Below are 15,670 nucleotides of genomic sequence, written 5' to 3' on the forward strand. Positions count from 1 at the left end.
GGAAACAGACAGATGACTTCAAGATTGTGGCTGTGTAGGCTGCATGCTAGTTAGTAGAAACAAGGTTGGAAGCATGAGAACTAAATGCAGAAATGATGAGCTGATGACTGAAGTACAGCTGTGGTCATGCATGGTAATTCTTTGTTTCCTTGCTCTAAGTTGCTGGTACCAGTGGATTTAATGAGAATTTCCATGTTAAATACTACACAGACTACTTTAAAAAGCTTTGTATTGTTCTGTGTGACAGGTGTGGGTATTCTGATGATGCTCCTGAGAATCCCTGAATTAGCATGCTCTAAGTTCCCGTTAGGTTAAAGGGACTGAGTGAACACTCGGCAAGTTTTGTCAGCAACACCAAGCTGTGGGGTGGGGCTGACACGCTGAACAGATGTGCCATCCAAAGGGATCTGGAAAACAGAGTTTCTGACAGGTTGGACACAACTCTGAGCAATTTGATCTAGTTGAAGATGCCCCTACTCATTGGAGGGAGGCTGGAATAGACAGCTTTTAAAGGTCCTTTCCAAGGCCAGGTTGGATGACACTCTGAGCAGCCCAGCACAGCGGAAGGTGGCCTGCCCATGGCAGGAGGGTTGGAATGAGATGGTCTTTAAGGTCCCTTCCAACCCAGGCCTTTGTAAGATTCTAGGAAGCCAGACTGGCTTATGATCATTTGATTTAAACAAATCAGTTGAAATTTAAGATACTGAGCACTAGAAATGTTTACTTCTGCTGAAGTTACAACATGATCATTGAAACCATTACTGCCAGAACACTCACCCAGTTGAGTGCCAGATCCAAAATGCTTTGCCTTGTCACTCCAGGAAGGATGATGCCATCTAAAGGTGGCGTTGCCAGTTCATTTTCTGCCAAACAAAAGAGAAGCATTGGTTGGAAAACAAACTAAGAAACAAACAAACAAAAGTTTACTGATAGTACATCAAACATGTGGGTCCCTTACAGCTCAGGATATTCCATGTTTCTGTGGCATCAAAAAAATAATCCCTACCCCATAAGATGCAATATTTATCAGAGTTCTCCAAGAACACAATCAGATACTCAGTTGTTGTTGAGTGTTTGGAACCTTTTGCGTACACTTCAGTGGGTGGGGAAGAATCATATTTAATACATTAATATATACATGCCTAATGCCTTATAGGTGGCACTTCTCTCGATTTATTCATTTGGACTCTCCTACCAGTGCTTCCATGTTCCTTTTATGAGGATCTGTACACACATCAGTAATAGGTGTAAACTGCCATACCAAAATGTATAGAAACACTGCTCTAGAACAGTCTGTATGTTCTACTCTTGTTTGACTAGCCTACAGAGTCATTTCCCAACCTAACCCTGACTTCTAAGTGCATCAGCCATCTCTTCTTTCTCATACAGTCAGGAATAACACCATTCCCTTTTTGGAGTCTGTTGAGCATCATTCCTACTTGTGATCCATGTCTGGTCCTAATTCTGGCATAACTATCACAAGGAGAAGACTTTAAAACTTACCAGGAGCCACAGGCCTCACCAGGTTCTAAACACTGAAAACCTGATATTCTGCATTTGTGACCCAGTCACAATCTAATATACAGTAATTTCACGGGTATAAGGTGCACCGGTGTATAAGGCACACTTCTGGGTTCGGATGAAAATTTCAGTCAAAAAGGTGCGCCTTATATGCGTGAAATTACTGTACTCCTTTTTTTAACTGAAAACTTCAAATACTGTGGACTTTGACACCAAAGACTGTGATTACACTTCTCTGTCTGATGATGTCGCCACAGATCTTGCCCATGACCTATTTAAGCTCAATAACATATTAATTGATTTGAGCTAGTTTGAACAGGTGCCAGGCCAAGCCAGCCACCAAACAGCACTGAGCAGACTGGACGTGAAACTCTCGAAATGTTCCAGACAGGCTGCTCTGTAGAATTTTCTCAAGTATGCCTACCAGCCTGGGGCCACCCAGGGAATATGTGCTCCCCTGGTATCCGGCAGAGATGATAACTCTATCCAACACAGCATGCCAAAAGCTCATCCTCTCTGAGAACTGATGCCAAACCAACCTCCGTACGACATCAGTTTGTCCGTCTCCCAAAAAACAGACTGTGAGCTCCCAGACTCCGTTTGCCTTCTGAATTATTTTCATGGGCTTAAAATGTATAGTTGCAAAAAGCAGGAGAAAAGCATTTGAAGGGAAATGTTAGAGTTTCTCTTCGGTTGACTCCTGTTATTGTTATATGAGCAGTACTGTCTGCCCAGTGCCCTGTTAAACCTGGTACAGACTTACTCTAGCAACAGAATTCCATTAGAGTTTTTAAAGGGGTTTTTAAAATGAGGTCTTCCAACTTCAGCTTTTAAATACCTGTACTTACGAACACAGACCAGGCAAAATTACACTCAATTCACCTAAGTATGTTTTTGACCAAAGTGAGAACTCAGAAAACCCTGTTTTACTACTATTAACAGCTAACTTATTCTACCAGTTTGTTCTGGGTCTTTCTCCTTACTTCCCTCTGGCTTTTCTTCAACTCTTCCCTCATGGAATCACTACCTTTACATCTGCCTGTTAATTTGCTTTCCTCAATTACTTTTTCATTCTTTGCTTTGTCTGCCACCTCATTCATTTGCCACTCTCCCCTCCACTCTGCTGCTGGGGCTCTTGACTAGAACAGAAGCATCAATCCTGATTTTGTCAGTACTGTAATTGTACAAGACATTTCTGCAGCACAACTAATTTTCCAACTATATAATACTTAGCAAACTTGTCTTAAATTTTACCTGATTGATCCAGAGAATCTTTTAGCAGATTTACCTTTTAATTTATGAAATTTTGAAGTGGGTGCTATTAATGACCATTTAAATTGCAGCACAAAAATATTAAATTAGAGATGTTGCATAGTGATTCATGTCATTATGAAAATACACGATAGGATCAATACAAACAAGAATATTGAATCCAAAGTAAAGCATGGACATGAGATACAGGAAAATCTAATGATTTCGTTTGAATGACCTACCCGATTTTGGTGAATAATTTACAACATTAAATAATGCACGAATACTATTCACAATGCCTTTAATGTTAAAGACAGAAGTAGAGCCCAAATGGTTGCAAATCATTTTGAAGAAACAGAATTTTTCAAAACTGCACATAGTTAGCAATTTTCAGGTTGGACATATGTTTAAATTAAGGTTTTCCATAAAGCCGAACCTGTATTCTAGGTAGAAGAACAGACATTGTGACAGGAAGTGAGACTCAATGTCAAGAGCTTCTTGGAATAGTTACATGCTCTGAAGAGGCATGTGGAAGGGATTGTAGGGTGACTAAATTTTTCGCTTAGTGAACATAAACTATAAATAGGATTTGATGAATGAAGCATTTATGCAATAGCAAGGATCCAGTTTTGGCCATATTATAAGCCTCAGAGCAGCAGTGGGAATATAAGAATGTCACACTATTTTACCAAAAATTGAGCAGTTTTTTTCTCCTACTCCCTCCTTGGTGCTGCAAACAAAGTATTTTTTCAGGCTACTCCTGCCATCCAGACCAAGGTGACATGTCACCTTTAGGCACAATGCTGTAACTGAAAATACACAGCAAAGGGTGCAAGGAAAGCCTACTCCCATTGAAAGCATGGCTATCCTCCAGTCCAGGCTTTATTGGGCCTCTGGTTATAAACCAAGGACAGCAAGTCAGCTCTAGGCAGTGACTTCAGAACCCACAAAGAAGGGCATTTTCTTTTGATGATGATCTGCAATTTCAGCTTCACCTTTTTTGATCCCTCTCAGCTGCAGCATTTACATAACAAAACCAAACCACAGCCTAAGCAAATGTCCTTTGTGAAGTGACAGAACACAATGAACAAGCACATTCTAAATCCCCGTGCTAAGCCACAGGCAGGTATGGGATAACACAGGTTGGCAGCATGAGTGATTCCCAGCCTAAGATCCCACAAATTAAGAGCTACTAAACACTCTGGGAGACAGCAAAGTGTTCCATGAGGATAATGCCCGTGTCCTGTGAAATGACAGGTTTGCCAGCAGACAGCCTGCTCGGGTGGCAAGAATTACAAGTTATTTGCCACAGCCACCTCACAATAGCACCATTTAGCAGTGCACTGGTAACATGGTGATTGGCAGATCTTTGGAACAGTACGGTGCTGCAGCTGCGTAATTCCAGCATATTCCTGGTTTAAGTACAATGAGAACATTGAATTCTAATTATGTCCCCGCTTCAGTGTCTTTGCCTGGGCAGAACGAGCCAAAATCTATTTTCATGTTTTTCCAGCTAAGTTCCACAAGGCCTAAATTTGGTCATCTATCTACAGTGACAAATCGACTGCTGCTGTAACAACAAGAAAATGTCTAATATTTATCACTTCATTCATAAAGTTTCACAGACTTATTCACACTGAGGGAGTATTACCCCTCTTCTTACAAATGTGCTAAAGATTTTGCTGAAGACCAAGCAACAGAACTGGAGATGGGAGTACACTACATTATCCAAGACACACTGCTTTCCCCACAGAATGCTGCCTGTTTTCTGCAGCTTGGCACTGTCAGAAAGCTGACAGTTTTCAAAGGTACCCACGGCACTACAATGAAATCGGTCTGACCCCTGCATCTGCTGCCGTGCAAAAATTCAGTAACACTTCATTTTCTGGGAGAGCCAGGATTCATTCAAGTCATGAGGTATCCTTTCATTCCCTTGCCTATAGTCTTCCAAACCAGTTATCAGGTGCAGCTGTCTCAGCTATCACATCTCAAGCATTGAATGGTTGCATACCCAGTGGGTGGTTTTGAGATGCCTAAAAAATTAGCTGCTCATTAACTATACCGTTTTTAATCAGCATATACCTTGCTCAGAGGTGACTGTGGGTAGAAAGAGGTAAAAATAAGTTCAAGAATGATGATACATCTTGAAAGCATCTTTTGAGCATTAGTGATACCAGACACTGACTGACATGTTTCTCTCTCCCTGCCACCACTGGACAGAACCTCAAATTCTTCAAAGAAAACAGTTTTGGATTGGATGACAAAATACTTTTGGATATGGCTCAGGAATATTTGACTTGCCAGCAAGTGATGATGGGAGCCACTCACACTCAAAACTCCAAAGTCTGAAGAGCTGCACAGCCGTAAGTTGCCTTTTAGCACATCTGCACTGCTTCTGAGCCAACACCTACTTGAAGGCCAAATATCCTGATGACACCAAAGCTGATATGTGACTTTGAACTCTGCCCTTCAGAGCATGTGGACTAGCCCATCAGTTTAGTCTGTAATCAGCAGGCAGCATTCACAGCTGCTCCAAAATCTCCTCTCTCACAACTAACAGCCACCTAATAATTTTCAGAAGAGAATAGGAATTTCCTTTGTTAAACCATCTTCATTAACAAGATTATGATCTGCATTCTAATAATAATTTTGTGAATTACAGTCCCAATTGTCTACTCTGTTAAAGTTTTCATGCTTTATTGACATCACCATACCTCCATCTTCATTTATCCAGTAGAGAAACAGATTCATTGTTCCAACTTCAGTTATTTGGTGATCGTCTCCATAGAGCCATAAAACCTGCTGGCAGCCAAACTCCAGGGCTTCCTGCTGGGCATAAATAGCAGAACCATAATTCCTTCAGGAAAAAAAAAAAAAACAACAAAGAGTTATGAGTACCCAGTTGGGCATCATCTCAATTTAAATAAGATTTTGTGCACATCTACCTCATGAGGAAGTGCTCTGCAACAGTCACTGCTTGTCCCTGGGATATTTTCATTGGAAATACTCCATTAGTATTTACTAGATCGTTTGTACCTACAACCCAAAAACTTGAACAGCTGGACAGCACCAACAACTCAAACATATTCATCCAAATTGTCTTAAACATATTTCTTGTTCCATATTCTGGACATTCTAATTATTGCAACTAAAAACATTCAAAAAGCATTTATCTTTATTTAGAAGCTGGTATCTTGGAGAGAGAGCAACAATTCACCTCCATCTTTTGGGGTTTATTGTTGTTTTTCCTGGGGTTTTTTTTTGTTGTTGTTGTTGTTGCTGTTGTTTGTTTTTTTTAATTCATCTACCTCGTGTCAGATGGGTAATATATGTAAGATGAAACTCTTGGAGCATAAATATCACCAGAGGTAAGATGGTTTTTTTTCTAAAAAGAGACATCCACAGAACTAGCATCTTCAGGAAATGCAATTGTTTCTTCATGAATTCCATATCCTTTAGGAGTGAATGTTTTTCTGAAATACTGCCTTTAGAGTGAACCTGACTGAATAATGCCTGCTGCTTTGAGGCAGCTTCTTGCTTCTGATGTTCAACAACCTTCAAGATGCAAAGTCAGAAGCTCCAAAATGCTGACCACACTGAAGTCAAGTTCTCACCTCTGGGCACAAATCAAGTCAGTAACAACTCCAGACTACTCTTTTTCACAGCTGATGTATGAAGGATGCACAAGAAACAATATATTTCTAGAAGCAAGCAAAGGTTCAGAACATCAGCTTGAATGAAGGAAAGTTATTTTCCTGCCCTCTGATTATTCTACCAGCCCACCTGAGCAGCACTTGACAGCTACTGACTTCCTGCCAAGAAAAGAACCTCCCAGGTAGGACAATCTAAGGAAGGAGATCAGCAGCCTGAGCTATTCCCTGCTCTGTTGGCAGCAGGCAGCGAAGCTGATGATGCAGCACAAAGTTGTAACTTCAGTGTCAACTGCTGCAAGGGCAAGAGCTAAAGTATTTACATGCACTCTTCCAGGTGCAGTTCCTCAACTTGAGATGCTGCAAAAAAATCAATTTGCTGTAATTTTCAAACAAAAATATGCAACTGAGTTGCATAAATAATATTTGCAAAGTACAATTTTGTACACTTCATTGTATACATTGTTTGTTTAACGACTGCATTTAATGCCTCTATTTCTGCAGGATTAGATAATTCACTAAAAACCAAATCTGCTTTGTGAGCTGTGTAGAAAATGCAGGATAATGTTTTCTTACCCTCCCAGTTTGCAGTCTCCTGTTCCCCCTTTCCATGCTCTTACATATTTTGGATCTGCCCATAAGGATATTGGATTGAAGCTTCCACTTGCAAAGTAAGCACCCACAGGGCTCAGTATGACATACAGCAGGGCTTTAGTCGGCTTCTTCACTCCAAGGGAAGGCTGAAAATAGAGAATATAAACAAATCAAAAGTTATCATTCAAACACCATTAGCTTTTGAAACACTACTTTCAGTGGAACTGCAGAGTAAGAGTGCTTTTACCAGGACAGTGCAAAGTGCTGCAATGAATAAAAAATATTTATATAAGTTTCCCCCTATCCAAGCAACACAACAACCCAGATTTTATATACTGTCACCATTCACTTACAACCATTCCATTGACCTATATGTTATTCTAGTACGCTCAAATAATTTCAAGTTTTTGAGAATTCAAAGATCAAACAAAGTGCTATATAATTATATGTATTAACCATACAGAAATGCACAAAACCTTCTGTGGGAAGGACTGGCAAGACCCCTCCTAGCAGTAACAGCAGTGGAGAAACCACTGTCAGCTGCATTATTGAGAACAACTGTCCAGTGCCACTTAGAACTGGCATTGCTAGAGTTGCATGCTGGCTCTCTGAATGCCTGTATGCCTGCTAAAAATAGTTCACACAACAGCAGAGGAAATAGCCAAAATGCAACAGTTTTTTCTCCCCCTCCTCTCTGAGAGATGGCTTCTCACGCTCCAAGTTATCACCATCAATACTTGAAGGTAGAGGGTGGGAAGTGTGGTGTAAGCCAAAGCTCTCCAGGTGCTGAAAGGGTTCCTTTAATTTTTGTCTACCTTACTGCTTCAGAAAGACTTCTAACAGGATTAACTGAGATCTTGATAGTTTTGCTGACATGATCATTCAAAAGATTGTGCTGCCTGGGTTTCTAGCTGGGGTGATTCATAAAAGCCTAGTATGACATGCAACCTGGAAACAGCACATGATAGTGGAAAGGTCACAAGTGTTGCTATCCTGAAACAAAGCTCAGAGCAAAAGAACTTCCAAAAACAAAAACAGGGTTAAACATCCCAATTTTGTTATCAGTACCTTACAGTCACTGACTGGATACGCTTTAATCTGAAAATCCGCAGCAAATCTGTTTAAAAGTATTAAATTAATGGAGTCCTAGAACCTAAGTGAAATGTAAAATGCTCACATATGGTAGCTACTTACAGATATGGATACAGCAGAAGTTTATCTTACCTGGTTTGGAACCTACATACTTTAGCTTCCTTTTCCTATGCTCTACCATTATACCTTTCTCTCTTGGTTCTGCTGAAAAAAAGAACCCTGAAGGATTTAATAAAATAAACACTCTGTTTCTAATTCCTTTTATCAATATTGTAGGACTGACTCATACATGAAACTCAGAGAGGACACATTAATACCTATTTGCTAGGGAGGCTCTTATCTTAATTTACGAGGTAAAATCTTCCCAAAACTCCTCACTAAGTTCAGATACGACTTGAAATTACAAAATGTACACAGCAATTTGTGTTCCATCATGTTCTCTCCTAATTATTAGGATTTCAATATTACCACGTCACATGTAGCTATCCTTTCAGCACAACCCCAATTAACAAGCATTGCTCCATTCCCACTGCCAAGTAATCATGTACTCCCTTTACTTTCTGTGCCCACTGAGTGGCAGTGTGTGGTCAACGTTCAACTCATGCTGTGGCGCCACAGCCCAGGGACTCCAAAGCAAAAACCCTAAAACCCACCTGCCCCCAAACTCAATCCTGTCACCTACTGACAGCTGAATATTTCCCTTTATGGGTGGAGGACTTTGCCTTTTACCTAAATAAGCAAAAGTTAAGAGAGGGGAAAAAAAATATTGCACACCTCAGTTCCAATTAGGGTAGGACGGATATACAGGCTGGCAGAGGTGGAGTATGGGACCCATTCCTGTTCCACTTCCACAAGCTTACGGATGCACTCTAACAGCTCGTTCTGGTCAAAAGTCTGGGAAGGAAAAGAAAGGGAAAAAAGCAAATGGAAAAATAAAGCTGGAACACTTTGTGGTCTTTACAGATCTGCATGCTACAGGGAACACTTCCTCCTGCCATGCTACAGAGGTTCACATCTTCCTTGCATTCATTACTCACAGAATTTAATATCCCATGGTCTTAGCTACTGTGCCTTTTTGTGCAGTGTCCCGAATGACCTCCTTTGCTCCAAAGTATCCTCCTGAGATGGTAGAAAGGAGTCATTGACCCTTCTTGCCTCCAAAACATGTGGACAACTCCCTGTGCAGCCAACTCATCCGGGCATGCTGCAAGCTACACCACCACCTCTTCTACAGAAGAGTGCTCTGGTTTACAACTCCAAAGGGGCAGCAAATCTCCCAAAGTTCCCAAGTTCTTACAGTAATTATGCTAATAAGCTTGGAAGGAAGTTCACTGGCCAAGATGCAATTGATAAAAGCAGTGTTAAGTTACTGGCACCACCAAAACCAAAGACACTCAAGAGGCTGAACAGCTTAACTAAAGTACAAAGAAGAAAAAGAAGAACATTAGCACCAGAGCATATCACACAGCTGTCTGCATGCAAATACCTGCAGAACAGCATCCATTCCTCAGAAACACTCTGCACGTCTGAGGCAGCAGGGAGACAACAATGAAAGCAAAACACTCACTGTTCTGATTTTAAAATAAGCACTTCAAACAGCTTCCTTCAATTAATAAGATCTATTAAGGAAGTTTTACTGAGCTATCAGAGTTAAGAGTGTTTGATAAATGCGTCTACTGAAAAGCTTTAGAGATTTGCACTCTGACAATGAAAACATGCTTTTACTTAAGGAGCATGAGATGCCTTGAGTACCTACTGGCAGAGTTGTTCTCCGTGCTGATCGTGCCATCCGCTCCATGTTCAGGGTTGGCCGGAACAAGCGGATTTTGCCATCCACTCCTCGGTATGCCTTCATCCCTTCAAACAGCTACCAAGCCAGAAAAGGAGGGAAGAGAAATCAAGTAATAACTGAGACATGTGATGATCTGTGCAAATTTTGGTCACACTACTCAAACACAAAAAAAACTGACTCGTGAATTCTGGCAATAAACTCCAGTGAGATAGATTTATCTGAAGTATAGGCAGGTCGTCTTTGTAATATAAACTTCATAATTCCTCATTATAACCTCTCTTCTTTCATAATTTGGTTACAGCAATTGAAATTTGTAGCATGTGTTTGACTTAACCATTCCCTCACATACTGACTAATACCTGTAGAATTTCATTATATACTAATTATTTTTAGAGCTCTGTCCAAACACATCTTTGTTAGGTAGTATAGAATAAGGTAATGGAGAGACTTCTTGTAAAGCTCTTGCTGTAGCTGTAGCAGGAACCAATCACTTGTTTTCCCCTTTACCCCTATGCTGAGGATTGCAATTTAGCCTGCATGAGAGAGATGCAGCCTTACACTGGAGATAAAATGCATAAAAATATTTTCTCTACATACTTTAATGGAAATATAAACAATTATCCCATCACACTGTAGGATCCAGACAACTGATGTTGACAATCAGAAATCCTTATCATATCAATGCCCCCCTGCAGCATCTCCTAACCACATCAAAAAACATGCCCACCAAATATCCAGTTATTTTCAGTTACAGATTGGTAATTTCTGTTTATACTTATAGATAGAAAACACATGTATTATATAAGCTCACACTAATGCATATGTATACACAAGTCTAATTTAGATTAGGTATTAAAGGCTCACTTATGCTTACAGACAACAGTTCAGATTATTGGAATTTTATTCTCCAAAGCATTTCTTTGTACATTAAATTTCAGGGTAAGTTCTATGAATTTAACTGCATCACTGCTGTCAGTCTCCTCAGGCTTCTCCTCCTATGACTGTTCCACAAAAAGTGGCTGGAACTAATTGCATCCTGTGTGGTTGGAAGTCTAGATATGCAGCTTTTTTATTTGGAAAAAATAATCCTGTACTTGTGCACAAGTAATTTTAACAGAATATTTCAGGTTTCACTGTTATCAAATTCTATTATATTTTTCCATAAGGATCAGTGAAATGCAATCTTTAGAAAGATTGAGTGCAGTTCCATGGCAGACCTAGGTCCTTCCACATGACAAATTTTAATTGGGTTGTAACTGGGTTGCAGAATCCTGGCAATTTTTCTCAGGCTGTCGGCCAATTATGTAGCAGAACCAGAATTAGAACTCAAAACTTTTTGCCTTCAAAATTTATCTCAGTTCTATGGCAATGCCAATCTTTTTGACAGTTTGGTGCAATTTTGAAAAATAAATTGTTCCTAGGTAGACATTCCAGCCGTGAGAAAAACAAAAAGTCTTTATTAAAGGATAGCATAGCTGGTCATCTGGCTGATACTTTGATATAATTTTTACTTGGCCAGTTACTAACTGATAGCACATTTTTGGAATGTTACTTTCTTATCCCAGAACACAGTTCCCACCCCCCGTCCCCCCACCCTTCTCCCAAACACATTCACAGAACTTTTAATGAGAGGGGAAAGCGAGGAATGTCACTACTAAGATTCGATCAATGGTTTGACAGAAGTAAGAATCACATCATTACTGAAACACAAAGCCTTCTCAAGATGTTAAATCTTTTTCTCCAAAAAGAAATACTTTTAATCTTCCAGAGCTCAGTAAAACTTTTCACTCATTAAAAAGGGAGACAGTGATGTGTTCCAGAAATGTTCAGCCTTAATGAAAGCAACTGCTGTGGTTGCTTGATGGTTGGTTGCTACAGTGGTGTGAAAACAACATTATCTGACATCTGTACATCACAGGAGCTGGATCTGGAGTTCAGCAGATCCAGATTACCACACTTCATTATGAAGGGCAAGGAGAAAGGGGATGGAATGCCAAATTCATCACTTTTATTATACCCACTGTGTATTCATTGAGCCACAGCAATGACACCAGATTCTCCTCTGTCTGTCCTCTTGGCTAGAGGAAACATGATGCAATAAGGGTAAAAGAATAAAAAAAAAAAAAAGTGGAAAAAAATAAGACCATACTCATATTAGCAATGATTAGGCCAGAGGCCGAGCATTACAGCAATATGCTACTAAGAATGAAATACAGATTTGGGACTCCAGCGTGGTTTCTTACTTCTTAGGCAGATCAAGAGCTGCAGCCTCAGTCACAGGGGCCTGTTGTAATTTACACAGGACCTCTGGAGGTTTGGTGATTAGATGAGGTAAAAATCAGTCAAAATAAAAATGGTGAAGGCAGGAGCTCAGGGACAACAAGCAGGGAAAGCTTCCCTTATGCCAGTGGTTAAAACACCAAAAAAAAAATTAAGAGGAAAAAAGGAAAAATGTAAGCAATAATAAAAGTAGCAGAAGCAACTCCACACACTTCATGGAGACACTCCCACCTACCCAGAAGTGGGAGAAGTGGGCTTCCATTTCCAGGCCTGTGCCCTGCTGGGATTCCCACACAGGTGTGAGTACAGCCAAAGCTGCTCTGAAGGCACAAAAGGCAGCTTCAGGCAGTAATCAGCTAAGCATGGAAACTTTAACCACGCTGGTTTCCGACTTAACAACCCACTTCCCCAAGTTGCTTGCTGTATGTTCTCTCCTTAAACATACTTGTATATGCTGAGTGCATCAGATCTAGTTCTGAGCTTGAGGGACTTGTTCAGAGCTTCAAACAAGCACCTGTCTAGTCTGTCCTGCAATCCAAGCCATCAATCTTTAAACCAGCTTCAAGTAACTCTAACAAAATGCATGTTCAGTTCCCAAATTAAAGCTGCTCTGAGAATCTCATGGTCTTACACAGTCCTGCACTACCACATCAGAGACAGTAACTGGACCAATCCACTTGTCAGTGAGCAAGAATGGTTTTTCAAACAAATTTATCACCACACAAGAAAGAGCCCACCTTCCCTAGACTAGGACTTTAAGTGTGTTGGAATCCCCAGGCCACAGTTGCTTCTGTGTTACACATAACCCTGTTGTAAGTAATACCATTATTCTGGAAGAATAGCAGTTAACAAAACAAGATGTAACTCAACACTAATGAACTTAAGGCAGTAATAGTGCTTGTTAATACAAAGCTGTGGCTTCCAGAGCTAATAAATCAAAATGGTGGTTTCCAAATCAATTTACTACTCACTTCTATAGCATAATGCAGGGCTGAGGAGGCTGGATGTAATGAGAGGTTCTCCAGTGGCTTAATATAGGGTTTCTCCCATCCTGAAGCCAAGGACCATTGAATTGTCAGCATATTATCAGTGAACACAGTTCCAAACACCAAACCAGTGGGGTCTGGTTTTTCCTTGAACGTTGTAGCTGGCGTGATAATCAAATCAGAAGCCTGAAGGAACACGGAGACAAAAATGAAGTGTATCAAAATAATGAAGTCAGACTGATTTGAAATTATTCTGCATCATTGAACAAAGACAAGACTTAATATTTTCTCTGTAGGGATATTTAATGGCATGATGGTTAAAGGCAACTAACCTCTAAGTAGTTGGCAAAATATTCACAAAGTGAACACAAACATATACAGAGTGCTGTAACACAAGAAATAGCATATTTTCAAATTCTGTTTAAGAATTAAGTTTAAAAAGCAGTACAAGGTACAAAACCAGAAAATTAGCGCATGAAATCTCTTGGACACTTAAGTTAACACCCCTGTAGAAGTTCCAGAAACACCTAATTGCTGTTCCTCAGAATACATGCTGATCATCAGAAACTAATCACCATCATAACTAAGCAGATGTTACACTGATTTTCCTTTAATACATAAAACCAATGTGAGAGGTCAGAGCCAGCAGTCAGCAAGACACTTATGCCACAATAACTTGCTCATTCACATATTTATCCTAGAAAGATCCAATTAGCAAAGAAGGCTAAATGCTTCCCTGCATGAGGGACTGTAGAGACTCTCTTATAAGCCATAACTAGCTGTAGATGTGTGCCACAGGGTTTTGTACTGGTTTTAGCTGGGATAGAGATAATTTTCTTTACAGTAGCTCCCGTGTGAATCATCCTAAAGAATAGCAGGGAAATAGAGAATGCAGATCTCTTCCATGTCACTCCCCTTTTAGTCACAGGTAGGGGTTGGATAACTAGAGGGGGCTACAAAGTGGGCAGAACCTTGATTCACCCTCTCCCTTCTCTTCCTATGCCACCTGAGCACTTAAACTATGCTGCTCAAAGGCAAGGCAGAAGTCAAAGAATCATATTCAAAGCTCCATTTTCCTTCCTAACATAACTCAGAAAGCACTGTCCCTTATTACAGACCCCAAAGTGAAGTCCTGCTCCTCTGTGTAAGGTGCATATGGAATAGACAGGAACAGAGGTAGTCCAAAATAGTGATCAAATGATTTGCAAATGCTCTAAAAAGGTCCTTCTGCAAGAGGTATCAGTGTCTGGGACTTCTCACTCTCTGCATGCATTTTGCAAAATGAGACAAAATCAGCCCTGAGCTTTTGAAAAAGGAATATACCCCCACCAAATCTCTGCAAACAACCTAATTTTCAAGATGTCTTTAATTAACAAAGATCTTTTTTTTTATTGATTAGTTGTTTTGGTTTAGGTTTGAGGTTTTTTCTGCTTAATGGCTTAGATGTGAAATTAACTTAGAGCAGGAGTACATGAATAGCTAAAAGCTTGTTTCAACTATCTCAAATTATAAGTCTTGTCTAGATATTACAGTGCATTAGTCTGGTTGAATTAATACATAATCTTATGAAACAACAATTACTCTTCTTAACTCTTCCCTTTATTCTTCTAACAGTGAATGCCCCAATGGGAGAAGCACCACATAATGATGTCCTGAAACTAATTTTACCTGGCAACCTCTTATCGCTCTTATCACGCTTTAGGGAAAAAAGGTATCACAGAAGACATGGATCAAAATAAAAGCCACGGAGGAGTGTTTGCAATTATCCACACTGCAAGGCTCAGCTCAAGAAAACAATTACATGGGAGCAGGGATGTCAAGGGGCTTAAGTGAGTATGTAGAACACAATTATATCTCTGGGTTTATCTCTGCAAAGAATCACAGCTTCTAAAGAACTCCCTGTTGCAGTGGTATCAGTTGCTTTCCCTGGACTCCAGGCTTCTGAATCTCACATCACTTTTATTAGGCTAATTACCTTTACAATCAACTGGCCTGAGGACCAAATTATCATATGAAGCCTCTTCTCCTAGAACTCCCATCAGTGTGCTGATTTCTGCTTTTATGACTCCATTTGCTGCTTCCTCAGTGGTGTAGCACAGCTACTTGAAAGGTATCACTTCAAAACAGTTTGTTACGTTTTCTGGGGTTAACAAATAGCTTTCATTTAAGGATGGGAAAGGATTTTAACCTGGCTCTTCTCATAAACCCACAAGCACGTGTAGAGGGAGCAGCAAGCTGCAGCCACAAGTGAAGAAACACAATCGCTGCATTTCAGTTTGAGTCCCTTGAAGGCAGAAAGCCTAGACAGGTAGGAAACTATAAGCCTTACCCAGAAAAGAAGCAGACAATTTCCAGACCACAGAGCTTCCTGGAACTGCACAATCTGACCAGGATCCCATTTGCTCTCTCTCACCTCCTTCAGAATTTGGGGAAATCGGCTTTCCTTCAGACATTGTGCCAACACCTGAGTCAACAGTGTCAGGTACAGCACCTGACCCGTAACA

General features: G+C 40.3%; 1 protein-coding gene across 4 annotated transcripts in view; it reads right to left on the reverse strand.

Moving 5' to 3' along the window:
• The window catches only part of BCAT1 (branched chain amino acid transaminase 1), a 58,567-nt gene that overhangs the window by 11,446 nt on the left and 31,451 nt on the right, over positions 1-15,670 (reverse strand). For 3 of the 4 annotated variants that reach the window (XM_033057933.1, XM_033057932.1, XM_033057934.1), the window contains exons 3-9: positions 13,152-13,352; positions 11,922-11,978; positions 9,865-9,975; positions 8,883-9,002; positions 6,999-7,162; positions 5,487-5,629; positions 778-863 (exon numbers count right to left, since the gene is read on the reverse strand). In XM_033057933.1, the coding sequence (XP_032913824.1) occupies positions 778-863; positions 5,487-5,629; positions 6,999-7,162; positions 8,883-9,002; positions 9,865-9,975; positions 11,922-11,978; positions 13,152-13,352 (882 nt within the window). The remainder of the gene's footprint in view (positions 1-777; positions 864-5,486; positions 5,630-6,998; positions 7,163-8,882; positions 9,003-9,864; positions 9,976-11,921; positions 11,979-13,151; positions 13,353-15,670) is intronic. The other variant, XM_033057935.1, reaches the window with a different exon arrangement.

Source organism: Catharus ustulatus, chromosome 4 (assembly GCF_009819885.2).
Source record: "Catharus ustulatus isolate bCatUst1 chromosome 4, bCatUst1.pri.v2, whole genome shotgun sequence".
NCBI lineage: Eukaryota > Metazoa > Chordata > Aves > Passeriformes > Turdidae > Catharus > Catharus ustulatus.